Genomic DNA, 27,294 nt, shown 5'->3' with positions numbered 1-27,294 from the left:
TCTCTCTCTGTGTCTCTCTGTCTCTGTCTCTCTCTCAGCCTGCAGCTCTCAGGTACTGCTTCAGGCTATGCCTGGCCCCACTGTCTCTGTCATTGTGATAATGGACTAAGCCTCTAAAACTGTAGGGATGCCCCCAATTAAATGCTTTCTTTCATAATAGTTGCCTTGGTCATGATGTCTCTTCACATCAAAAGAACAGTGACCAAGACAATGAACCAATGTATTAGGTTATTAAAATGCAGGGCATAAAGGGCATTGCTAGTGTGCTCTTCCTTAGGGCTAAACTTGAATTGTAGTTGAGTGTTCCTAGTAGGGACTGGGTACTCTTGATCAAAAAGAAATTGCTATCATGATTTCTGAAGCAAAACCCAAGGATTGGCTGAGCATGATAGCACATAGCTTTAGTTACAGCCCTGGAGAGGAAGAGGCAGGCAGAGACTGTGAGTTTGAGACCAGCCTGCTTTACATATCAAGTTCCAAGCCAGTCAGGGTTCCCATAGTGAATGAAACCTTGTCTCAAGAAAACAAAACAAAAAACACCCCAGGGTTTGGGCTCAGAGAATATGAATGCCAAATGTCTCCACCATAGACTTCCTGACTTTGTGATAAGAACAATGATAAACATCGCATGAGGGCTATGATGAGGTCCTACAAAATTCAGAATATTCTTTCACAGATTTAAAGTATTAGATGCCTGTTAGGTTTTTGTTTGGTTTTGGGGGGCGTTTTTCTGTTTGTCTTTTGGGGGTTGTTTGTTTGTTTGAGACAGGGTTTCACTGTGTAACAGTCCTGGCTGTTCTGGTAAACCAGGCTGGCCTTGAACTCACAGAGATCTGCCAGCCTCTGCCCCCTAGTGCTGGCATTAAAGGTGTGCACCACCTCCTGGTGTTGCTCCTTAGTTTTTAAACTCCTGCCTGTAGGAAGAAGATAGACTAGAAGTGGAGGTGTCTGGGCTGTGCCCCTCCCAGGAGATGTGAGCTAAGCAGGTAGTTTAGTCTAGAGCCACTGTGTCATCACCCAGGGAATCCTCCAGGATCATGACCCTTTGAGAAACTGGATAGCAAGTGATGAGGAGCAGTCCTCTCCAAAGGCAGGGTGAGAACAGGCTAATTCCCACCCGGCTGAGCTGGAGATGGGCTTCTGGAACAGATGAAAACCAGAAGACATAAAGCATGACCACTGATCTCCAGGATGGGGCCAGAGCACACTAGCAGTAATGTGAGACAGGTGTGCAAATGTAATCTGAACACTGACATAGGTGTATGAACTACAAATAAACAACTACAGTGTCACTTTCCAAAGCCCGTCTTCCATGCATTCAGTCATTGTTCCATGAATAGCACATTGGTCTGCAGTGACCTCTGAGATTATAAGAACAACGGACTGGCCCTGAACACAGGCTTGTGGTTCCATATGCATGCTGATGTAAAGCATTGATTACTAGGCTGCTGGAATCTAAAGATGGTCAGTGAAGGACTCAGACAGTACCAGGAATCCCCTAGGCAGATGAGCAGGATTTGATGCCACATTACATAGGATCTGTGAAGTTCCTAGCTCAGGTCTGACTCCTTACAGTTGGGTCCTTTTCTACACACACACTCACACACACACACACACACACACACACACACACACACACACACATATGCACACACACCACCCCCAGGCTTTCTTCAAGTGTCATGGATAGACTCAAATCTAACAGCTTACAAGATTCCTAGAAAATCCAATAAACTCAAAGAAAGCTAGAATCACAGGTATTGCCTGGCTCCTAAAGAGGCTGAAAGAAGAAGAAGAGGGGTAGGATAAAAGGGGGGCTCCTACCACCCCAGGAATAGCTAATGCCTGGTGAGCTCGTCCTTCAGTATGAAGAGTTTGAAGGGCTTGAATGGGAGAGTGACCGATCTCAGAAAACTTGAGGGTTTTTCTGGTCACTGAGTCCACAGGTCCATCCAAGGCACCACCTGGGATTACATGGGAAAGCACCCCCAGATAGGTGTCCATACCTACCAATCCTCAGCTTCACCCAACAGCCAAAGCTAAAAATAATCACTCCCCAATTTCTCAGGGACTCCCTAGCCTCTGTATGTCGTCTCAGTTTGGGCTATATAATGGCTTCACTGAGCCAAAGGGTTCCTGCTTGGCTGTGGACAGGGCACAGAGGTTCTCAAAGCCTGTTGCTCTCAGCTTTAACTTGGAAACAGTGATTGCACTGCCCTCAGCTATTGTAAAGGGCCATGAAGAGAATCTGATCAGAACTCTTGGCTTTGTGTTCTCAGGGGACTGCTGGCTGCTGGCTGCCATTGCCTCCCTCACCTTGAATGAAGAAGTACTGGCTCGGGTTGTGCCCCTAGATCAGAGCTTCCAGGAGAACTATGCTGGCATCTTCCACTTCCAGGTACCTTAAGAGTTGGCCTAGGCACCTCCTCACTCAGGATCAAGGGCTCTAGAGTCCCCTGGTGTGTCTGGCTTCTCAGCTCCTCAGTCCCGGGTGGTTTGCAAGCTCCTGAGATCTGTGTTCTGCAGAGGATGCTGGGGGAGAGAGATAAGGTTTTCCCGACCTGCCATGATGTGAGAGCCCATCAGAGTGGATGAGAGGGGAGTGGGAGTGAGTCATGGAGGTAGATTTTGGTGTACAGGAAGTAATGTGTTCGGGAAGTAATCCACAAGTTTTTTAAAAAAGCACTATTTGAAGTTTGAGACAAAGATTGTAACACTTCCTCCTTTTATGAGGGCAAATGAGAACTGATACTTTAAAAGTAAGTATGTGTGGTTTTGGAGACACAGACAAGCTCCATTGTCCTCTCTTGCTTGGTGAGGGACATGCCTACCATCGGGGACTGAAGAGCCTTGTGGGAACCTACAAGGGGCTGGGTGGGAGACAGCTGGACGAGGCTAAGGCTCGGAGGCCCAGTGCCGCCCTCTCTTGTTCTCCTTGCCCTGCAGTTCTGGCAATATGGTGAATGGGTAGAGGTGGTGGTGGATGACAGGCTGCCCACTAAGGATGGGGAGCTGCTCTTTGTACACTCTGCTGAGGGGAGCGAGTTCTGGAGTGCCCTGCTGGAGAAGGCCTATGCCAAGTAAGTAACCACGCCTGTCCCAACACCCCACCCTGCCCCTGCTGCCCTGGACTCCAAAACAGCAGGAGCTATTCAGGGACTGTTTTGAGTAGAAGTTCTGTTCTATAAAAGGATGACTTTGGCCCAAATTGGGCTCTTAATTCAAGGAGGTAATGTGGGCATGGTGCCTGGTCACATGATGTACCATCATTGCTGTTTTTAACCAAGTGAACGAGAACATTCTGGGGCTGACTGCTCTGGCCTTGAGAAGAAACTCTGTTTCTTTGGTGTCCCTGTTGCATTTTATCAACTGAAAAGAACAAAAGTGGGCAAAACTACCCATTGCAGAGGTAGGAAAATTGTGGAAACACACCCAGGACAAACCACCTGGCTGGTAAGAATGGTTTCCCGGTCCTAGTCCTAGCTGCATCTCACTCAGCTTACCCAAAGTTGCGCTGGGCCCTCCCAGGGTGTCAGCCCTCTGCAGAGGGGCCTCAGTTTCTGGTGCTAGTGGCCTCCCCAATTAAGATGAGTCAGCTGGGCGTTGGTGGCACACACCTTTAATCTCAGCACTCGGGAGGCAGAGGCAGGTAGGTGATCTCTGTGAGTTCAAGGCCAGCCTGGTCTACAGCATTAGTTCCAGGATAGCCTCCAAAGCAATACAGAGAAACCCTATCTCAAAACACCAAAAAAAAAAAAAAAAAAAAAAAAAAAAAAAAAAAGATGAGCCAATGTTAGCAGCTGGTGGGGTTTAGAGTCCCCACAGCCCTGGGCTAGAAAGGAGCAGAGAGGTTTCATGTCCTCAGCCAGGAGGACTTGGGACCAAACTCAAGAACTGATGGAGAAGCCTATATGAGTGACCAGAGGAACCCACTGTGCTTCTCAGGGAAAGCTGGGTTTGTGACTGAGGTGTCTTTTTAAGGATGTAACTGTCAAACAGCCAATTGGCCAGCCTCCCCTTTGTGTCAGTGGGAGAGTCGGTGCCAGAGGCTGGATCAGAGCATCGCTAAGTGATGGGAGATGTCATTCTGGAAATATGTTTTTCTTATTGGTTAATAAATAAAGTTTTGTTGGCCAATAGGAAAGCAAGATAGGCGGGACTAGGAGACTAGGAGAGAGTAAGAAGTAGAGAGAAGATTCAACATGTAAGACCACATGGAAATACTTAGATTAATATAAATAGGTTAATATTTAAGACAGAGCTAGCCAATAAGAAGTGCTAGTAACAGGCTAACAGCTTTATATCTAATACAGCGTCTCTGTGTGTTATTTGGGGCTGGCACGGCTCTGGGACAAGGCCGGTGGGAAAACCTGCTCATGGCAGCTAAGTTTTTCTAACTCCAGGGTGCTGTACAATTTTGAAAACAAGCCACAGCCATGGAGGAAACGTAATTAGGGAGATAGCACCTTGTCTTCCTGGGCACCCCAAGTAGGAGACAAAGACAAGGAGAATGAAAGCAGAGGATCGCTGGGGTCCCATGAGGGAAGGGGAGGGCACACGGGTCAGCAGCATCAAGGGCAGTGAGAGGCAGTGTGAATTCCCCTCCTTCAGGATCAATGGGTGCTATGAAGCACTCTCAGGTGGCGCCACCACGGAGGGCTTTGAAGACTTCACAGGAGGCATTGCTGAGTGGTATGAGTTGAGGAAGCCTCCTCCCAACTTGTTCAAGATCATTCAGAAGGCTCTGCAGAAAGGTTCTCTGCTCGGCTGCTCGATCGATGTAAGTCCTCACTACCCTGGAAACACACAGTCTGCTGTAGCCAGAGGGAAGCCCTGACAGCACCCAGGAGCTATTAAGAACATTAGTGCATCCCTTGTTCACCTTGCTGCTCATCACTAGAAGCCAGGGGTTGCTAGGCAATAGCCAGGCTGTCTGGGAGTGCATTTGATATAGAGATGGTGCCTCCAGCCCTTCTGTCCCCAGCCCATTTTCCATCCTAACTCTGCTTTGAATCACCCCACACACAGAACCCAGCTTCCAGGAAAGTCCCCCCAACCCCTTCTGCTGGTCTTGAGCCCTTCTCCCCCACCTTCAGGGCTGATTGAACAGCCTGGTGGCTTCCCAGTCTGTCCCAGTGCCCATGGGTCCTGGAGAAGACTTCAGAGAGTACCAGAAGGAGTTATTTTCCCAAGATAGCTTTTCATGCAAACCTCAACAACAGGGAGGTGGGAAGTGGACATGGGGAATGGGGAGTGGGCATAGTCCAGGCCCCAGGAGTTTTAAGGCTGTGCCCAAGGATGGGAAAGAAGTGGTTCTGAGGAATTAGCCATCCAGTATGCTGACTCTGAACTGAGATAAAACTGCCATCATGTGCAAATGAGCTGGGCGGGGTGGGCGTGAGAGACCAGAGCATCTTGGCCACAGTTGCCCATTGGTGTCTGTCATTAGGGCCCCCATGAGCCCTTGTCTCCAAGGGGAGCCCTTCACGCCCTCCCCATCCAGAAGATGGCTGGACAAGTAGGAATAGCAGGAATGGGTGCACCAACTGGTTCCTTGGTGACCATCAACTGCAAGTGGCACGGGGCTCCCCCAGGTGGCAGAGTTCCCCAGGCTGCTCCCCCCCGCCACCCACCCCCTCCCTGGGCCCGTGCCCATGCCTTGTGCGTTCCCTTGGGCGGTTTGTATTAGAGTTAGAGCAGCTGCTAACTGTGCTTGCAGATCACCAGTGCTGCAGATTCGGAGGCCGTCACGTACCAGAAGTTGGTGAAAGGACATGCGTACTCCGTTACCGGAGCCGAGGAGGTACTGGCCCTCGGGGAGTCCTTCCCCCACCCCTACCCCCACCCCGGCACCCCAGCACGTGACTGTCCTGGGTGGGGCCTCTAGGCCCACATCAGCCCAGCGCGCGCTGCCCCCTGCTGGCCACAGCGGCTGGTGCAGGCGTCCTTATATTCAAGAGTTAACAGATTTAGTGTCTGAGTCAGCTTTTAAAACCCAAACACAGTACTTTGCATCTGTATGGTATTTTATACTCTTCAAAACATTGTTAGTGGGCACAGAACCTCATATCAATCCTAGCCTTTGTCTCCCGTGTGCTAGGGTTTCTTTTTTAAAGATTTTTTTTTTTATGTGTATTTCAACATTGCTAAGCTTTGCCACACATTCTGTCTCCAACTACATGGCTGTTTTGTTTTGTTTTGTTTTCTGAGCCATTTACAAGTAAGCTGCAGGTATGGTGGCATGGGCCTGTAGTCCCAATAACTAAAGTGATGAGAAGGAGGGTCAGTGATGTTCAGGGCCAGCCTCAGTAACCCAACAAAACCTTGTCTTAAAAACAAAACAAACAACAACAAAACCCTGCGTCTTCTCTTTCATCCAATGCCTTTAAGCAAGTGAGAAAGCTTTTCTGAGAGCCCTAAAGCACATCCTATTCCAGCTAGTTAACTGAGGTTTTGCCCTAACAACACCCCAAGCACAGACACCAGGGCAGGGCAGGCTGTTTACATCTCCGGCTGCTGACAGAGATTAAAGCCAGATCCTAGGAGCTGTAATTCTCATTTTCTTTGGTTTACTTATCTATTTTTGCTTTGGGGAGATGGTGTTGTTTGTTTTGTTTGGTGTTTTATTAAGATGGAGTCTTACTATACAGCTCTGGCTTCAGTGTGAGGCCTCCTGGGTGCCTGGAGTTTAATTCTCATTTTGCAAACCTAGGCAGTAGTAGAGACAGTCTCAGGGTCAAGCCTCTTCCAGCGTCTGTGGGGCTCCTCCTCCCACTTGGTTCAAACTGAAGGCAAGCATAGGTCCAAGGCCCTCCGTGCCTGTGTAAGTGGAGCTTTCTGTAGGACTGCTGGCCATCTCCCAAATAATCAAACGGAGACTTAATAGTAATTACAAATGCTGGGCGGATAGCCCAGGCTTGTTTTTAGCTAGCTCTTATAACTTAACCCATTTTCATTAATCTACATGCTGCCCCAGGCTCGTTTACCTCATGTATGTTCTTTCCATGCTGCTGGCTCTGTCTCATGGCATCTCCTCTGACACCACCCTTCTCCTCCTCAGCATTCTGTCTGTCCCCAAAGCCCTGCCTAGCCATCATCCAATCAGCTTTTTACAACAATGAGAGCAATGCGCCTTCACAGTGCACAGAAAGGTTATTCCACAGCATGCATGGTCCTCAGCCTCTGCCTCCTTGGGTCTCTCAGGTTGAAAGCTCAGGAAGCCTGCAGAAACTGATCAGAATCCGGAATCCTTGGGGACAAGTAGAGTGGACCGGGAAGTGGAATGACAAGTAAGAATGGTTCAAAGTGGGGGCAGGGTTCAAGGTGAGCCAGGGTGTGAGGGAGCAGGGTATGGTAAGCCAGGGTGCAGGGAGGGCCTGGGTACATGCATTCTCCTAGGACCTGTTGCAACCCAGGGAGGAGGCACTGTGTGTGGTACCAAGACTTGAGGTTCTGAGGCCACTCACTGATCATACCAAGTGTGTCCCCAGGCTGTGCCTTTAAGGGATTTTGTAAACAGGGACACTACTCCCTGCTCTGGGGCGTTGCCCAGGCCCAGGCTTCCAATGGAGTCCGTTCTTTCCTACCACACGGTCCATCCTTTCCCAGCACAAACTCACTCTGCTAATGGACCCTCTGGGGAAAATGCACCCTATAGCCTGGAGGGATGGCTCAGCAGCTAAAGGTGCTTGGAACCAAGCCCAACAAAGTGAGTTTGATCCCAGGAACCTACATGGTGGCCTGAAAAACCCAACTACCACAAAGTTATCTACAAAAGCACTATGGCATGCTGGCACATGTGAGCACACACACATCAGCACACAGACACACACAGATACATAGGCACATGCACACACAAAGCAAATAAGTAAGTATAAAACAGAAAAAAGAAAAAACAATTGAAGAAAAGGCACCCTCATCCTAATAACATTCCATTTCAAGGTCATGAACTTTGTACCAAGAGCTGAGATATGCCTCTTGACCTCCCATGCTTGGGGGTAGTTAGGCTTCAACCCTCTGGGGTAAACGCTCCATTGAGCCTCTCTTGTGCCCCCCCCACCGCCTTTCCCAGCTGCCCACCTGTCTTTCTTCCATGCCCTTGCTGACTTGTTCTAGGCAGCACTGGCCTCAGCAGAGGATCTCCTATTGGCAGGCTTCCTTCCAGGTTGGCTCTGGGGGTCCTTGGTGGACCCTAAAAGAACTTCCAGGAGCATCTCACCTGGAACAGGCAATGCTCCTCCATCCCTTGATGGCGGACCTTGCTCATTTTCTATTCTTCTAGCCGCCATCTTCCCTTGCTCCCTGTTCAAGGTTCTGTGCTCTGTAGGTAATGCTTTGTGTTTCTCAGTGGAGTCTGGAGGCCTAGACTCTCAGTAGGGAGAGTGGGTGTGCTCCACTCCTCAGCATTTGGGGACTGTGGAGAGAAATGCTCATTCCTGAGGCCTCTCCTGTCACTTTGCTTTCCAGCTGCCCCAGCTGGAACACAGTTGACCCAGAAGTGAGGGCAAGGCTAACTGAACGACAGGAGGACGGAGAATTCTGGTAAGAGTGTGGAAACAGCCTGGTCCCAGTACCCCTCACAGCAAAGTTGCTCACCAAAGCATCTGCCAGAAATGCATTCAGCATGCCGAGGGCATGTGGTGTGGCATCCTGGCTTTGCCGTCCCTAAGTCCGAGGCAGGGCATTTTACTTCTGTAATCCCAGCACTCTAGAAATTGAGGCAGGGGGCTCTCAAATTGGAGACCAAGCTGCTCAGCCTAGGCTATCTAGCAAGAACTTGTTTCCACAAACAGGGGAAAAAATTCTCCATATACTCCTCAACAACGTTTAAATCTCTTCAATTTGTCCATCTCGGTAGTGAGGTTGACACTCTGAGCAATGTCACAAGGACTAAGAGACATTCCTTCGGTAATGGTCAGACCCGAAGAGAAAAGAAAGATGGGACCTTTCTTCCCACTGGTCTTTAAAGAGATATCCAGGCTTATGAAGAAACCAACTCCAAGATGAAAGGAAGGCTCATGGTTAAGAGCTCTCTCTGCTCAGGCAGGCCCAAGTTCAGTTCCCAGACCCACATGATAGCTAGTTCCCGGGGACCTTAGCTCCCCAGGCTCCTGCACATATGTGGTGCATATAAACCCATGTAAATTTGCACACCTAATATAAATAGAAGTGTTATAAAGAAAAAAACCAGTTCCTTACTGAACAGAGAAGGACCCGGTGTGCTTTGCACCCACAGAGCACCTATCGTGGTTACTATTACCCTGACAGCCATATGTCCTCTCAGTTGGTATTTATTCCTGGCTTTCATTCCACAGCTGAGATCTCTGGGATACAAAGAGAGCTCATCCATTTTCTCAAAGTCACCCACTTAGAAAGTGGCAGTCACAGGACTAGACTTGGGACCTTCTGAGTCTGCTCACTACTGGGTCTCACTCAGCTCCTAGTCTGACCAGGTAGAAAGCCAAGGCTGGCTCCATGTCTCCTGTAACTTGGGACAGACGCACTGTCTCTGCTTTTCCAGGATGTCCTTCAGTGACTTCCTGAGGCATTATTCTCGCCTGGAGATCTGCAACCTGACCCCTGACACCCTCACCTGTGACTCCTACAAGAAGTGGAAACTCACCAAGATGGATGGGAACTGGAGGAGAGGCTCTACTGCAGGGGGCTGCAGGAACTACCCAAGTAAGGGGTGTGGCCATGTGAGGCTGCAGCTTGGCATCCCACCCTGATAAACATGCCCCACCAGCCTGGAAGCCCAGGGGAGCTGGCTGCCACCCGCCCAGGCCTCATTCTCTTCCGTCTCTCTCGGCTGAGGCCTCGAAGCTCCGTTTTCTCAGCCATACTACTTCCTGCATTCATTTGCTGTGATAAACCCTTTGGGCCCCAGATCCTCTGGTGCCTATGACCCTGGTCTGGTTTATAGAGGCAGTGCTAAGTCCCAGTTCATAACTAACCACCTAGGCCCTCACACACTGCATCCATGGGGCACACCAGCCTCTCATTGCAGTCTTCCACCCTCGTGTGCCAAGTTCATTTAGGAAATGTAGACAGCCAGGCAGGATGGTGGTGGTGGTGGCGGCTGGCACCTTTAATCTCAGCACTGGAGAGGCATAGGCAGACAGATCTGTGAGTTCCAGGCTAGCCTGGTTTACAGAGTGAGATCCAGGATAGCCAGGCCTATTATTCAGAGAAACCCTGTCTCAAAAAGACAGTGAGAGAGGAAAGGAGGGAGGGATGGAGGGAGAGGAGGGGAAGGAGGGAGGGATGGAGGGAGAGGAGGGGGAAGGAGGGAGGGATGGAGGGAGAGGAGGGAGAAGGAGGGAGGGATGGAGGGAGAGGAAGGGGAAGGAGGGAGGGGATGGGAAATGGGAAGTGTTGACTGAGTCCAGCCCACATGGGGAGGGAATTCCTCCTCTTTCTACTCTTTGCTGACTGGTCCCAGGCCACAGAGCTTTCTGGGATCCGAACCCAGGCACTATGGTTACGGAGTCACTCTCAGTCTGGTGTCAGGCCATGGTCACACTTTGACACTCTGTTGCAGATGAGGAAACTGAGACTCTATGTAGTACCAGACCTAGAGAGCAAGCAGACTGTGACTAGCCCGCCAGTCCCTCCAGTCCCAGCATGCAGTGTCCAAGTGACAGTTCTAGAGGACACCACTGGGAAGCCCCTCTGCCACCCACAAAAACACCTGAACCTATTAGATGGGGGGGGCGGGATCAGAAGACACTCTCTCAATGGCCTTAGAGTGAATGCTCCTGGCCTTTTGGGGTGCTTTTCCGCAACAGTATACTTGGTGCTACTGAGGTAATCTAGAAGCTTCATACATAAATGAGTGTGTGTTGACAACATGGACTGAGAGAAGCAGGGACACTGTGGCTGCCAGCTCTGCAAGTCCACGCTGCTAACTGCATGAGGGAGGGAGGCACTTAGCACTATTACCTCCAACAGGAGTGACTCAGTGTCTCCCTGAAGGTGGGTCTTGGAAGTGGAGATGTTGGAGGATGAGCAAGAGTCAGAGATGCTGGAGTAGAGCACAGGATGTCCCTGGCCTCTGAATCCACCACAGGGTGGGGGCAGACGACAGGCACTGTGTAGGCATCCTTAGGGCACCCCAAGACAAGCCAACCAAAGGGCAAAGAAGAGCTTGTGAGCAGAAACCCCTGGTTTAGGTCCTTCTGAGATTCAGGGTGTGCCAGGAGCCCAGCAGCCTTCCATTTGCTCTGTCTAGGGGGATAGACCTTTGGGAAGACTTCACAGTGGGGGTAACGATGTAACGATGTAGAGTGATATCCCAGCATGCACAAAGCCCTGGGTCCAATCATAGTGCTAGCGATCCCTGCACTGAGGAGGTGGAGTCAGGAGCATCCGAAGTTCAAGGTCATCCTCAGAGAAAGTGAGTTCGAGGCCACATGAACCCTTGTGCCAAAAGGATAGAACCAGAGAAAGCCATTTCCTCATGAAGGGTGTAGATCTGCCTCTAGAGCCCACCTCTGTCAGCAGCCACTTCACCAGGGTCTGCTGGCTTCCCTGTCTCCCACCATATCCCCTTTTCTTGCCACCTCATCTCCTTGTCCCACCACCTCAGCCCCCAGGCCAGGACCCACCCCAAGTCCCAGCTCCCGGCCATTTAGTCAAAGCTGTGCTCCTCTGTCCCTATTCCATAGATACCTTCTGGATGAACCCTCAGTACCTAATCAAGCTAGAGGAAGAAGATGAAGATGATGAGGATGGGGAGAGGGGCTGTACCTTCCTGGTGGGCCTCATCCAGAAGCACCGGCGGCGGCAGAGGAAGATGGGCGAGGACATGCATACCATTGGCTTTGGCATCTATGAGGTACAGGCAGAGGATGGGGCTGCACTCTGCCTTCCCTTCCCTTCCCCCAACCCCAGCCACACAGACCCCAGAGGCATGACTTGGAATAAGACAGAGGACAGGAAACTTGGCCAAGCCAAAATAAAGATGCCAGCCCAGCCAGACTTATCTGACACAAGGTCTACACAGTCGTTCGTGTTTCCAAGGACCTCCTTGTCCTTCCCTGGGTCCCCATAGCTACCCTCCTAGGAGTTCTGTGCTTGGAAAAGACCGCTGTGTCCCTATTCACATCCCGTAGTCCTGGAATTCTGGTTAGCCCAGCAAACTCCAAAGAATAGAAAAGACTTGATCTAGAACAGAATATTCTAGAGCACACCAAGTATTGTGAGAGTTAGGCTGAGCCAATAGTCCCTAATGGCCAGAGCCCAGCCAAGTCGTTGGCCTGAATGGGAGAGAGCCCAGGAAAGGATAAGTAAGGGACAGTATGCTCCCCTGGGATCTGCTGGTTCTGTCCTCACAAACCCCCTCACCATGGGGGGGGGGTTCCTCTCATTCCAAGCCAAAGGAAAACCACGCCTGCTCAACTGTGCCAGAGAGCAGCCTTGCCATGGTCATCTCTCTTCTTCAAGCTGAGAGCTAGGGCCAGGAGACTCGACTCCACGTCAGGGCTATCTGCACGGAATGTGGCCTTGGTTAGCAGCAGATGAGTACAGCATGGAAGACCTCAGGGTAGCCGCATAGGTGCCTTTGTGGCAACTTGCTGGTTCTGCAAGTCCACCCCCATCATTCCCTCAGCCCCATGTTTAGCAGCGGCACCTGAGTAGTGTGAACATGGCTTTGGGAAATGGCAAACTACCAAGCAGGGCTTCTGCCCACCAGCTCTAAACACATTCCTAGCACACTGGGAACCCAGACTAGGTGTCAGGGAAAAGGCTTACTGCTATGCTCATCACTGGAAACGTGGCTGCTTCTGATTGGCTGCTGATCTGAGCCCCCTCCACCAGCTGAGGCATGGAGGCATGGGGAAAAAACCATCAGTGTACATAGTCCCTGGACTCCCAGTCTCTGAAATGGAAACTGAGGGTGCCAGACTTGGACAGAATAGCTCAGAAATACAAAGTGAGTTGTGCCCGATCACACATGCACTTGGGAGTCCATCACCGGACATTGGCAGTTATCAGTTCCATTTAAATATAAGAAAACCAAGGCCAGTGAGGGAATGTGACTTAGTGGGAAAAATACATGCAGACTGGATGTGGCTGGTTCTTCCTCCAACTTCACCCAGCCCTACCCAGTGAGAGGTGGGTGTGGGCTTCGACACAGCTGTCTGGCAACCTAAAACAAGTCGCCACACATCTCCAGGGATGAATGGTGGTAAGAGCAACCATATCACCAGGTCTGAAGAGGGATTTTCCTCGGATGTGTCCAAAGTACTTTGAGTTGCTTGAAAAATTAGCACTAGAGCTGCAGAGAAAAGCCACAGCAAAGTCCCAGAGCTGGTGTGTTCATACCCCCACATCTGATCAGGTCTCCTTTGATTTTCAGGTTCCAGAGGAGGTACGTCTGGCACATGTCGGCTCCCAACACCAGGGCTCCAGCTTCCAACACAACTGAGGCTTAGCCTGCCTGAACGCAGGGAGTAGCAGGAGCTTTGGAGGGGCTGGTGGCTGAGGGATGAGCCCTTGTCGCCTCTGAGCCCCATGGGAATGGTTCCACTGAACTAAGCTCAGGACAAAGAATCTATAGCACCCCATCAGTGCTTCCTGCTCTCTGTGGCCTTAGAGAAACTGTGTAGTTTGGCTGTGGTGGCAGCCCACTGCCCTTGGGCTGCAGGTGTTTGTCTTCAAGGCCTGTGTGGCTCTGAGAACAAGCAGCAAGGGGGAAGATGAACTAACTGGACCCAACTCCCAGGCTAGGTGTCCTGTACACACACGTGACATAGTCTCTCTGAGATCTGGTTTTCTTTTCCAGTATAAATGGTGAGCCATCACCTCCCTGAGCACTGTAGGCATGAACTGAGATATAGAAGGTCACAGTTAACAGTAATGAGATGCATAACAGTCGGGTGACAGGTATTAAATGGCCACATCAGGTGACTCACCTGTGGGCATCCTGCTTTCACCAATAGACAGTTGAGCTTTATCAAACACTACCTTCTGAGTCGGAGCCAGCCTTGAGTGACATCTGATTTAACAGCTGGGCCCCTTTCTCTGCCCCTGACTTTGGTCTTTCCTTTTATCAGTGTGTGAAATACAACACAGAACTGACCTGGCTCCTTCATGGGAGAGGGAGAGGGAGAGTGGAGCACCTGGTCACACCTGAGCTCCTTACTGACATGTGCTGTCTGGGGAGGAGATTTTGCTTGTCACCTAAATTGTCCCCATTATCCCTTTGCCTTGTATTCTGTTTAATCATCAGCTCACAGGCCAAACGAACATCCACCTGGGCAAGAACTTTTTCCTCACAACCAGGGCCAGGGAGCGGTCAGATACCTTCATCAACCTCCGGGAGGTACTTAACCGCTTCAAGCTGCCCCCGGGGGAGTACATCGTTGTCCCCTCCACCTTCGAGCCCCACAAAGATGGCGATTTCTGCATCCGCGTCTTCTCAGAGAAGAAGGCAGACTACCAGTAGGTTCTGATGCCTCTCCTTGTTCCTGGCCCTGGTCTGCCCCCTTTCTCTCCTTTTTCTGTGACACTGACCTATTTGACAGGTCAGTGTAAGGATAGATGAACTGGGTTCATCTGTCTCTAAGAGTTCCACTCAAGGAAGCAAAGGGGAAAAACACGCATACAGGACGTGTTAAGTTGGAACAGAGCAGCTGGGGAAGTGAGCAGTTTGCAGTACAGTTTCCCAGTTCACCCCTAATTACAATAGTTAATATCATTTTAATGACCTGTGTACACCCTCTATGAGCCCGCACTCTGCATAACCCTTGCTTTCCCCGCGTTAGTCAGGAAGTCTCTGGTGAAGGCCTTTAGATAGGTATCACAAGTTCCCGCCATTGTCCCTGGGGCCTTGACTCACAGTAGCTTCTGCCACATCTGTCACTGTGTCAGTCACTTAGCCAGCAGACAGGACCAACCCCAGAAAGTATAATTGAAAGGAAGGTCACTGAAGGGATATGGATACCCCAGCACTGATGGGGGGACCAGGGACAAGATGGGAACAAGGGTGCTCTAGAGGATCATGGTTGGGAAAACCTGTGCCAGAGACCCAAAAGCCCCATAGATTGTGTCTGATTGGGTGGGCACGGGCCAGTCCCCAGCCATCACCTCCTGTGACAGAGAAGAGACCAGGAAACCTTTGCTTCAAACAATACAGAGAAAGAGTTTCAATGCCCAACATCTGTGAAGCAGGGGGTGGGGGGGAACGGCATTGGAGTGTGGCTGCGGCTCCCTGCCATGACAGGCATTCTTGTTTTGTTGAAGTTTACTGCAGGGAAGGGGTCCGCTGGGTCACCTCATGGCAGGTGGGAGGGGACCTCGGTGTGTCCAGCTTAGTCTCCACTGATGAGATGGGGACAAGCCCGAGATCATTTGGATGACACTGCTCTTGGTCAAACCCTACCCTGTCCTGCTAACTACAAGCCTCTCCCACGGAAGTGTCAGCCCACTCTGCTTGCCCCAGGATGAGCTTCCTGCCCTTAAAAGTGGTTGCCCTGTCCCAGAATAGCCAACCTTCCATCCCCTATCCCATAGCATGCTGGATTTAAACACTGCTGTTCTGTTTTATAGGGTGACTTTAGCCTTCTAATAGCAAATTTTCCTTCTGTTTCCAGAGTTGTGGATGATGAAATTGAGGCCAACATTGAAGAGGTATTACTTCCTTACCTCCCTAGTTCTCCTCATTCTGATGGACACAGAATACAGCAGAACCCCTTGGACCATGGGAACAGGGTTTAAAGCAAGGCTATAGATAGTCTCTTCTTCATTAAAGCCTAGCTTATCCACTGCAGAGGGCGTGAGGGTGGTGGGGAAGGACAGGGTACCAACGATGTATTGAGCAGGCTGGGTTCCAGTGACTCCCCTTGCTCAACCTCACTTCTATCATCCATAAAATGGACTTAAAGGATAGCAGGAGTTCCCAAGTTCCTAAGGGTTCTAAGGATGGTTCAGTGGTAAATCCTGAAGGGCTTTTAGCAATATAACTCAGGAATTTCACCTAAGGCCCAATCTTAGCAAATCCCACTAGAAGTACCTCCGGCTAGAGAAAAGGAGGGCTATTGCTTCCTCTCTCTCTCTCTGAGGCCCTGAGGTGGCTCTTTGATTGGATCATAATTGCTGAAGCCTAGTGCTTGTCCTAAGTACCCAGTGGAACACCAAACGGGTTGTCATTGACCATACTGTTCCACAGCATTCCACTTACTTCCTGTTGGAGAAGACCATACAAGGTCATTTTAGTTAAATATTAAAGATATTTGGAATTACAAGAAGTTAAAGCATAACCTCCCCAGCCATGTGGTTTTCATTCCCTCTCATGGGTTTTAGCTAAAAGAAACAAAACAAAAAAACCTTAGCTAGGCATGGTGGTGCACACCTATAATCTCAGCCCTGAAGAGACAGAGGCTGGAGGATGATGAATTCAAAGCATCCTTGGCTGTGTAGTGAGCTCAAGGCTACCCCGGACTACTTAAGACCCTGTCTCTAGTAAGGGAAAAACTTCTCAAAAGATAAGTGTGGTGACACATACCTACCATCCCAGCACTTGTGAGACAAGATACGGATCAGGAGTTCAGGGCCATCCTCAACTACATGAGGAGTTTGGGGTCAGCCTGCATTATGTGCTATCTTGTTTCAAAATGAAACAAAATATTTAATTTATCACACTGCCATTCAGTGTAAGCCCAATGTCCTTAGAATTCTAGCCCGAGGGACAGGAAGACTCTGAAAACTGGCAGGGGAGGGGTGCCAATGAAGGGAAAGGGAACCTTCGGGTCAGTTTCCTCTTTAACCCGTTTCGTATTTCTGTGCCTCGCCTAGATTGACGCTAATGAGGAGGACATTGACGACGGGTTCAGAAGGCTGTTTGTGCAGCTGGCAGGGGAGGTAGGTCTCACCAAAATTCTGCTGACAATAAAGGAGAAGTGATTTTCCTGGAGACTTCAGCGTTAGGGTAGGCTGGGGACAGCCAAAACAACATCACTTGGTGTAAGGAGTACGGGTTTTCCGCCTGCCGCCGCTGGTCTTGTCCCGCCGCCATGCCGCCAGCCCCAAATAATACACAGAGACTCTGTATTTGATATAATACTGTTGGCCCGGTTACTTGTTTCTTATCGGCTAGCTCTGCCTTTAATTATTAACCCATTTTTGTTGATCTATGTATTTCTCTTACCAGGGAGCCGGCGGCATACTGCTTTCTCCAGTCTCTCCATCTTGACTCCTCCTTACTACTTCCTCTTTCCTCCTTGTCTCCTAGTCCCTCCTATCTTCCTTTTCTATTGGCCAACAGTGTTTTATTTATTAACTAGTATGAGAGACATATTTATAGAATGACATCTCCCATCATCTCCTCTTTTCTGTCTAAATAAAAAGAAGGGTTTTAACCTTAACATAGCAAAATATATATATCACATAACAGTTATCAAATAAGAATCACAGTTAACACTATTTAGTCCACTAACATCAAGATTTAAGAAACTATTCCATCATCTATTTCATCTTTGTGAGTCTAAAGTTCTATATGTAACTTATCTTTAATCCTGACTAAGGAAAACTATAACCATAACTATCTGTCTTCAACTCTTCAAAGACCACAGAAGGATAGTATATAAACTCTAGATATGACAGAGACATCTTGCTTTGTCAGTCACCTGAAGTTCTATTGTAATCTTCCATCTTTAGCCCATAGGCCATAGTGTGTCTGGCAGACTCTTCAGCCAAGCAGGAAACTTTAAACTGTCTTTTTGTATTGGCAGTTTGTCAGTCACTTTTCTCTGTGTCCTGCATACTGTCTCACAGACTCTTCCATGAAGCAGGACCTCTGTAGCAATGTCCATCTTGAATCAGCAGTCACTTTTCTGTGGGTCCTGCATGTCCAGTTTATACAGCATAAAGTCAAACAGTCCAGACAAGAGCAGTATCTTGTCCAAATGGCTAGTCTTGCCATATTGGAAGTAAACTCCATAACGTGTTTCTTTAATGTCCATCTTCCTTTCTGGTACAGGTGGTGTTGCCAGGAGCATTTATGTCTCATTGTCAAGTAAAACCCTAAAGCATTTTAAATGCCATATTCTGTAGGTCTTTGAAAGGTTTGAAGAATTCCTATCTATCTTACATACATCTCTGTGTATCTTGAAAACCTTAACTAAACTCTAAGCTTTGACTATCATAGGTAATTATCTATAATCTGTATTACATTATACATTACATTTCTAAATGAGCTATACAAACAAGAGGAGAAATATACATATGACAAAATTGACCTTAAATTGTATCAATAAATGAAAATCCATTCCAAAACAAACTATGCATATCTATACGGGTTTTCCGCCTGCTGCCGCTGGTCTTGTCCTGCCGCCACGCCGCCAGCCCCAAATAATACACAGAGACTCTGTATTTGATATAATAACTTGGGGCATTAGCAATGCAAACAAGATCCATCCAAGATGTTCACTGTGGTTCACTCAGCTCCCACAGGGAACCCATAATGATGGTCTGGTCCTATGTCCACAGGATGCGGAGATCTCTGCCTATGAGCTGCAGACCATCTTGAGAAGAGTCCTAGCCAGGCGTAAGTGTCCCCTGTGCAAATCCCTCATCATACCCTTGCCCCTTCAGATAGGAGGGACTCCTTCCTTAAAGCACATGTCAGCTGCTGTGGCTAAGCCATCACTCTCTGCTCCTACCTAAGTTATTGCCTTTGTCCTCCCAGCACCGGGGAAGAGTAGGACAGGGGAAGCATGTGAAGTAATGTTATAGAGCAAAGGTTCCTGGGTCTAGAGATAACAGATCAAATCCACATTCTTCCACTTCAAGTCTCTGAGTAAACGACATTAGACAGATCACCTGCCTGACTTTTTACCCCTTATCTGCAAAACAGACACACTATGTATGACCCCCTCTTCCCAGTGGTTAACATTATGTAAAATCAGCCTGGTCCAGAGCCTGCATGCTGTCAGTGTAAATTCTTGTAATGACTAGTTGGTGAGAAAAAGCTAAGTCAGTGCAAATGATAGGCACAGAGGTCCCAGAAGCTTGCGGACCAATCTAACATACGTGGGGGCTAACAACAGAGACCCTGTCTCAAACAGGGTAAGACCGATACCCAAGGCTGTCTTATGACTCCACACATGTGCCATTGTACACACCCATGTATACTCATACACATGCATACACACCTATAATACACACATATTACCATCATACACACACACACACACAGTTACTCCTCTTGCAGTCTGTGGGGTGTGTGACAAGAGTCTCAGGCCACCAATGGCACAGGACTCACTTAGTAAAGCGAGTAAAGTAGGTTCTAGGTCCCCAGATCCCTCGGTGAGTTGGGACACAGATACGCACAGCTGCCTGTAGATGGAACTGCTGCCTTCCCTTCTCTGCTCAGAGCCTACAGTGAACACACGTGCTCTCTGGCTGACCGTGACCACAGGCAGTTTTCCACCCTGTCAGCATTCAAAGGTTCAGCCATGACCAGGTGTGGCAACTCATGCCTCCAGCATTTGCGAGGCACAAGTGTGAATTTGAAGCCTGCCTGAGTTTGAAAGTAAAGCTCTGTCCAAAAAGACAGCCCAGTTGTTTTAAATTTCTTTTACTGGTTTATTTCAATATTAAAGCCCTGCTTGTCCATGGCAGTTAGACAGAAATCCAGCACGTGTAGGATGCCCTGAGCTGCTCCAGGTTGACAGTCAATTACCACACCTGGCCAAAGTAATCCAAGGGGCTGCTGTTGTGGCCGGCATAGAGGAAGGATGTCTATTTTTGTAGAAAGTTCTGTCAGATAGTGCTGGTCTGAACACTTTACTCACAGGCTTCTTTTGTCTTTTAGGCCAAGATATCAAGTCCGATGGCTTCAGCATCGAGACCTGTAAAATCATGGTGGACATGCTAGATGTATCCTTTAATGAGCTCAGAACGGTGACTAACCTAGTGTGTCCTCAGATAGAGGAAGTGAGCCCACTCCACACCTGCCTTCACAGGTTTGGAATGCAGACAGATAGCCTGTCAGGTCCAGGGCTAGAAACCCTGGCCATATACCCACCATCTCTGCCCAGAGCAGCCTAGGTCTTGAATGACAGAGCTTCCCTAAGCCATAGAGTGCTTGATATGACTGTGTCTGTGGCAGGATTCCCTTCTAAAACCACGTGTGGCAGTTCACTTCTGTTCATTCCACTTGGTGGGACTGAGACAGAAGGATTTCCAGTTTGAGGCCACCTGGGCTACATAGCAAGACTGTCTCAAAAAAAAAAGTTCTCTAGACCCGAGGCTGAGGGCCTACATTGTCATTCTTTCTCTTCGGCCTAGCTCCCCCCGGGCCTGTCCCTGAAGCAGACTAAGATTTTCTGATGCTCAGTAATAGGACAGTGCAAATCTCTGTGACACTATCTACTGGCCACATGGCATGTACATATGACACAGCAGCTCCCTTCACAAGATTCCTAGAAATACCCAAGTTAGAGTTGGAGAGATGGCTCAGTGGCTAAGAACACTAGTTGCTCTTCCAGAGGTCCTGAGTTCAATTCCCAGCAACCACATGATGGTTCACAACTATCTGTAATGAGATCTTGTACCCTCTTTTGGCCTGCAGGGATACATGGAGACAGAACACTGTATACATAATAATTTTTTTAAAAAAATTTAAAAAAAGATTAGTGAGTAGTGACTCAGTTTTAAAAAAAAAAAAGCCCTATTTAAAAAAAATACCCAAATAATTCTCAGGGTCCCATTCTGCCATCTCATAACAAACTGTTAGAACGATCTAGGGTCCCCACAGCACCCCAGTCAGCAGATGGCAGGGCTCCATCACTCAATTCCTGTTGCCCTTTTGAGGAAGTTTGGGAGTAGGAAAAACAGAAGGCAGAGCCTTCTACAAACCTTCCTGTGCATGTGTTGGAAAAACTGGGAGAGGCAGCTTCAGCCCAAGCAGATGCCACTGTACCCAGTGACTGAATACTCTAGGTGCTTTCCTTGACTGAGGGCAGGAAGATGGGAGTGGCAAGCTGGGGCTGAAGGAGTTCTACATCCTCTGGACGAAGATTCAGAAATACCAAGTAGGGTCCTGGGGACCCTGGGGTGGCTACATCAGTGTTGGGGGATATTCTAGACATGTCCTTTAAAATGTAACTCCTCTGGAGGGTGGGGAAACATTTCCAAGGGAACTGAACTTTATCCATAGTGCAACTCAGAAGGAGTAAAGACTCAGCTACGCCACACACACACACACACACACACACACACACACACACACACACACACACACACAACAAGGACTTTGCTGGTAAAGCAGTCTTAGCCTTTCCTTTGCCTGACTAGTGACCAGGAATAAGGCCATTGTCAAGAGTTTCCTGAAAAGGCTGCCTGGCCTCTTGTAGTTGGGATTTGTGTCAGTTCATATGTAAAATGTGCCACAGGCTGGGTGATTGGGTGGGCACTCTGAGAAGTGAGCACATAGAAAAGGCAAGAGAGCCAGCACCACAGCTCTCAACCTGTGGGTCGCCGCCCCTTTGGGGTTTGATTGACCCTTCACAGGGGTCAATATCAGATATTTACAGTTATAGAGTAGCAATGACAATAATTTTACATGAGGAACTGTGTTACAGAGTCACAGCATTAGGAAGGTTGAGAACCACCGCATCACTATTGAAAGTGAGAGCGGTTCTGGTGAAACCAGACTAGAGACGCGGAGATGGAAGCATTCACACGCACTCACACACACCTTACAGGCACCTCAACTCCTGCTTTGCTTTAGTCATGTTTCTAATAAGTATTTTGCCTGTTCCAGAAAATTTACCGGGAAATCGACGTTGACAGGTCTGGAAACATGAACTCCTATGAGATGAGGAAAGCCCTGGAAGAAGCAGGTACCACTTCACACCCACGTCACACCCACACCTCCTCTGCCCTTAGGGTCCTCCTGAATGAGTTTTATCTGAAACAGCCTGGCAGAGCAAGAAGGCAAAGCCAGCTCTGAGAGAGAGAGAGAGAGAGAGAGAGAGAGAGAGAGAGAGAGAGAGAGAGAGAGAGGTGTGGTGTGTGGTGTATGTAGTATAGAGGGTATAGTGTATGTATGTATGGGGTTATTGGTGTGTGTGTGGGGGGGGTTATTGGTGTGTATGGTGTGTGTATGTGTGTGTGTGTGTGTGTGTGTGTGTCCTCCCCCATACCCCTCACACACTCCCCTGCAGAACTGGCAGTAGACTCTGACTATCTCAGGGCAGCTTTCAGGAAAGCCCCAGCAGAACAGACATCAGTAACTAGGGTGTAGCAAAAACCAACAGTGAGGAGATCTGGGACAACAGGTCATCACCATCACATGCTGCCAGCAGATCCGCACACAAAGGGCTCCTCGCTTTTGAAGGTGCACCCATGACTTCTGCTCACACACACTATTAGCCAAAACTTACTCACAAGATCTACAACTGCAAGAAAAGCTAGGAAGTGCAGTCAACATGCCCAGACAGCGACGGGCCTGTTAAAGTTCCTTTTCTGTTCACAAGAAAGAATTAATATTAACTATTTTGCCACAGAGTTCAACAAACCATACCGCCCATGGAAAAAAGCAATCATGGGTTACTTTAAAGTGTCACACAGTTCAGGGGAGCTGGAGAGATGACTCAGTGGTTGACAGTATTTGCTGCTCTCACAGAGGACTGACCTTGGTGCCCAACATCCACATTGAGCAGCCCACAACCACCTGTAACTCAAGTTCTAGGGGATCCAACACCATCTTCTGGGCTCTGCAGACACTGCTTACAGGCAGTGCATATATAGGAAAGCAGGTACATACACATAAAACAAACATATATAAAAATAATGGGGAGAAAGAGTATCACATCGTCTCACAGCCTGTGAGCAGAGGTAGCTAGTTGGTGTGGCACTCAGCAGAGCTAAGCACTGGGGTCTGGTATTCAGCCAATAGCTCTTTGTTCACTCACCTCCAGGTTTCAAGCTGCCCTGTCAACTCCACCAAGTCATCGTTGCCCGGTTTTCAGATGACGAACTCATCATCGATTTTAACAACTTTGTTCGCTGTTTGGTTCGGCTGGAACTGCTATTCAGTATGTGGCTCTCTCTGCTCCGTTAACTCAGAGTTAAGGCCTAGCTTGTCTTTCAAGGGGGTGCAGTCACTGGATGTGTCTGTCTATGAGCTAGGAATGGCCTTCCCTTTTGTTAAACTGGGGAAGGAGGAAGGAGTAATAGATTGTGTCATCCAACAAAAATCAACTGCCAAATTGGACAAGGCTGCAATCTGCATTTTTTTCATTGTTCACACCCCCTGTCCTCCCCCCACAGAGATATTCAAGCAGCTGGACCCCGAGAACACTGGAACGATACAACTCAACCTTCTTTCTGTAAGTCAGCCACTCACACAAATCCTGGCTCCTGGGAAAGCTGGTGGAAGATGTGTCACACAGGCTGTTCCTAGGGTGACCTGAACAGGCTGTTCCTAGGGTGACATTCTTTTGGAAATTTTGTTTCTGAGTTTTTTCTGGTCTAGTGGGGATAAGGCTGTAAATGGTTGTAAAGTCCCATGATGCACTTTGATTTTCTATTTCTTAACTATTTGCTGAGTCCCCTGCCTAGGAAAACACACCTGGCTCTCTGGCCCCATGAGCTTTGACTGGAGCATAAGCACCAGGTTAAACTAAGATGACTGGGTATACAAGATGGCTGAGGAAAGAAGTGATCAGCATTTGAGAGTATGTGCTTGTAGAATGAAACCCTTTGGGTGGAATTCAGGTTGGGTATCTGGGAAAACCTGCAATTTTAGAAATACCTACTCAAAGTATTTTTTTATACAAATACTTATTTCTATTATCTCTCCTCTTTAACATGAAACTAACAATACATACATTTATCATATGCCATAATAGGCTTATATGTCTAGAACACATCAATACACATCTCTGAGATCAATATAAGCCTGAAGTTCTCAACCTGTGGATCACAACCCCTTTGGGAATCAAATGACCCTTTCACAGGGGTCACTGAAAACCATCAGAAAACACACATATTTCCATTATGATTCATTCATAACAGTAGCAAGCAAATAATTTTATGGTTGGGGGTCACCATATGAAGGACTGTATTAAAGGGTCACAGCATTAGGAAGGTTGAGAACCACTGATCTAAGTCAATGTGGCAGGCAACTTTACCAAAAACAAAGCATAGGACAGCCTCTTGTCATCCTGCTAACAGAAGGCTCACAGTCACAGAAGCAACTGGGTATTAGAGAGCTTACCTAGTGTTTGCAAGGCCCTGGGTTCAAATCCCAGCATGGCAGAAAAAAAAAAAAGCTACAGAGAATCTAGGACCACATGATTCCAAAAGGCCACAGAAGAATGCAGTACTGGCTGGGAAGTCATCAATGCTTCCCAATGTCACCAGAGGATCAGAATAGCAAGAAGACTTAGGGTCTAACAACTCTTTTTCTTTAATTTTGAACTCTGGTTTAAACCAACACTCAAACAGCTGTTCACTGCCCTGCAGTGCATTGTAAAGTACCCATATCCAAGTGGAAACCTTTTAGCTAGCTACAAATGACCAGTTGTTTAAAGCTATATAATGTTGTATCATCTAGGAAATAACCCTTAGCCTGAGCCTGCAATTAATTCAAAGGCCGGTCAATGCAACTGGAACATGAAGCATGCCATGCTAGGTTCTAGAGGCTAGCCTATTTCCCATTCCTGATGGATTGCCAATTCTGGCTCACCTAGCCCACTCCTTGCTCACACATATGGGCCTGTCTACTCTGACCAGTCCCTTCCTGTTTCCTAAGGAACACCTTTATCCACCTTCCACTCAGGTTACCTTCCACAGGTTCCTAAAGATCTCTTAGGAGGCATTTCCAAGGATTAGCCATGTCTACAAAGTCTCCCCTTAATTATGCTGTGATTTTCATGGGTTTTCAATCTCAGTTGTGGGTTATATCAGTCTGGAGGGCTGTGACAAAGTCCTGATGACTTGGTGTATTTCACACTGATTTGGGAGTCTGAGAGTTCCTGTCACACCAATACAGAACCAAGGCTGAAGCTGGCATTTTCTGAATATCCACATCTCAAAACTTTTATTATTTATTTATTTATTTATTTTGAGACTGGATCTCAAAAAATTCCTGGCTGGCCTGAAATTCTCTATGTAGACCATGCTAGCCTCAAATTCACAGCAATATGCCTACCTCTGTCTCCCTAGTAGTAGAACTCAAGGTATACACCACCCATACCAGCCCCGTAACAAACCTCCGATGTGATGTGTTGAGGCAAAGGTATGAAAATGATGGTTTGTACGTTATTTGAACGTCACCTTTCATGTATTCAGTACTACTGAATTACTGGTTGTAACCACCAGTTTAAACCACACAAACCATGGAACTGCTGCTAATCTAGAAGTTAGGTAGAATGGACTGCTAGGGCACTGATGTCCTAGTCCTTCATAAGCTTTCAGGTTCAACTTCTTCCAACATAACCCAAAGCCATTTATAAAGTCCTTCATTTTAATGATGATTCCTGAATAACTGGTTCTCTTCTTCACACAGTGGCTGAGTTTTACAGTACTCTGATGTTACATGCCTGAAGATGTCTAAAAGAAGAAAACAGCCAATGCCTAAACTTCCAAACACTTTGTATTTGGATCTTGAACTTATGGGAACATTTACTTAAATGGATGATTATACCTGAAGAATATAACCGTCTAAGATAGATGAATTTTCACATATCAGAATAAAACCAAATGCAAATGAAATGCATTAACCCTTGATAAGCTTGAAGAAAGCTATGTCTGTAAATAGTATATAATTTTTACTTCTACATACTTTCCTGTTCTTAGCAATATTAAATCAGAAAGGAATGCAAAGAGGCATTAAACAACTGGGCAAATAGTAAGTCAATCTCAGAGGCCACAAGGAATTAGTGGGAATATTTTTTAAAAAATTTAAATTTTAAAACACATCAGTGGCGCTGGGTGGGCGTTGGTGGTACAAGCCTTTAGTTCCAGCACTCAGGAGGCAGAAGCAGGCAGATCTCTGTGAGTTTGAGGCTAGCCTGATCTACAGAGCTAGTTCCAGTGACACATCCTGAAGTAATTTGATGGAGACATCTAATGAATCCAGGAGCCAGGAGTGGTGGCACACCCCTGCAAACAAGACTCTGAGACAGAGCCCAGCCTGGGGTATTTAGCAAGACACTATCAAAAACAAAATCAGAAAGGAAGGAAGGAAGGAAAGAAGGAAGGAAGGAAGGAAGATAAAGCATGCCTCCATTATTTGGTTCTAACAAAAGATGGTTTTTATATAGTCATGAACAGCAAGTTTTCCCTAAACTTAAACCCTCAACCATATTTGGCCTTACACATTTAAGTCATACAAATGGTGAGTGGTGACAGCATTATACCGTGAGCAACTGTAGCCTTGCATCAGGGCCAGGTGTCCAGGTTGCAAGAAGATCATGATAAAAGACAAACAAGCTGTCAGCTGCCTCAAAATTTTATGTTCTTCGCTAACCCCAGGGATTGTGCCTAAGTTCTGAGGACAGAACTTAAGACAGTCTTCTTAAACAAGCTGGCTTCTTGATCTTGGGAAAATGCTAGCAACATTTTAAGCATATTGCCTTACCTCCTGCCAAATGTACTGTTAATAAAGAGTTGCCAATGCAGTCACAACATATCTTGTTTTTATTCCTTGAGTGTGGCCCCTGTGGGAGGGTTTATGAGCACACAGGGCTACAGCTTGGCTCTATTTAAACAGGTCTGCAGCCCTGAAAATTCACACACTGAGAAGACATCTTACTTATAATTAAACTATGGGACTACACAATGTTTCAAAGCTCTAGTTCAGAAGTTCTGGTCACGCAACTAGAAAGGGCAGCCCTAATTTGATCTGCAAAGGGCAGCCCTAATTTGATCTGCTTGTTAGTCTCTATCATTGCTGGCTCCATCACTTAGGGCAGGTCCCAAGACAGCTCTCAGCAAGGAGCTGAGAAAACCCAAATATTAAATCACAAATCTATACCAGGTGGTGAGCGGTGGTGGCTCTCGCCTTTAATCCCAGCACTCAGGAGGCAGAGGCAGGAGAATTTCTGTGAGTTCGAGGCCAGCCCGGTCTACAAAGCTACACACAGAAACCCTATTTCGGAAAAAGAAAAAAAAAATCACAAATCTAGGGTTATGGCTGTCGCTAGTGATCCTTGAAGAACAATTAAATGAGAAAGAAAGATGACTTGATGGGAAAATGCTACCCACTCTTTCATGGAAAGCCTAGGAGATAGTTGTTTTTTTTTTTTGTTTGTTTGTTTGTTTGTTTTGTTTTGCTTT

The 27,294-nt window shown here is 47.7% G+C and overlaps 1 protein-coding gene across 1 annotated transcript in view; it reads left to right on the top strand.

Moving 5' to 3' along the window:
* Capn2 (calpain 2) overlaps positions 1-26,643 on the top strand; it is a 48,458-nt gene extending 21,815 nt beyond the window's left edge. The window contains exons 3-21 of the mRNA XM_051186483.1: positions 2,280-2,398; positions 2,947-3,080; positions 4,612-4,780; positions 5,720-5,803; positions 7,204-7,289; positions 8,467-8,541; positions 9,521-9,681; positions 11,667-11,836; positions 13,361-13,372; positions 14,234-14,445; positions 15,597-15,633; positions 16,798-16,863; positions 18,490-18,547; positions 19,817-19,881; positions 20,970-21,038; positions 21,770-21,848; positions 22,929-23,045; positions 23,281-23,339; positions 25,523-26,643. Of these exons, the coding sequence (XP_051042440.1) occupies positions 2,280-2,398; positions 2,947-3,080; positions 4,612-4,780; positions 5,720-5,803; positions 7,204-7,289; positions 8,467-8,541; positions 9,521-9,681; positions 11,667-11,836; positions 13,361-13,372; positions 14,234-14,445; positions 15,597-15,633; positions 16,798-16,863; positions 18,490-18,547; positions 19,817-19,881; positions 20,970-21,038; positions 21,770-21,848; positions 22,929-23,045; positions 23,281-23,339; positions 25,523-25,546 (1,796 nt within the window). The 3' untranslated portion in view covers positions 25,547-26,643. The remainder of the gene's footprint in view (positions 1-2,279; positions 2,399-2,946; positions 3,081-4,611; positions 4,781-5,719; positions 5,804-7,203; positions 7,290-8,466; positions 8,542-9,520; positions 9,682-11,666; positions 11,837-13,360; positions 13,373-14,233; positions 14,446-15,596; positions 15,634-16,797; positions 16,864-18,489; positions 18,548-19,816; positions 19,882-20,969; positions 21,039-21,769; positions 21,849-22,928; positions 23,046-23,280; positions 23,340-25,522) is intronic.
* Positions 26,644-27,294: the final 651 nt, after the last annotated feature.

The sequence above is a fragment of the Phodopus roborovskii genome, unplaced genomic scaffold (assembly GCF_943737965.1).
Source record: "Phodopus roborovskii unplaced genomic scaffold, PHOROB, whole genome shotgun sequence".
NCBI lineage: Eukaryota > Metazoa > Chordata > Mammalia > Rodentia > Cricetidae > Phodopus > Phodopus roborovskii.
This window is presented reverse-complemented; position numbering and strand designations above follow the sequence as displayed.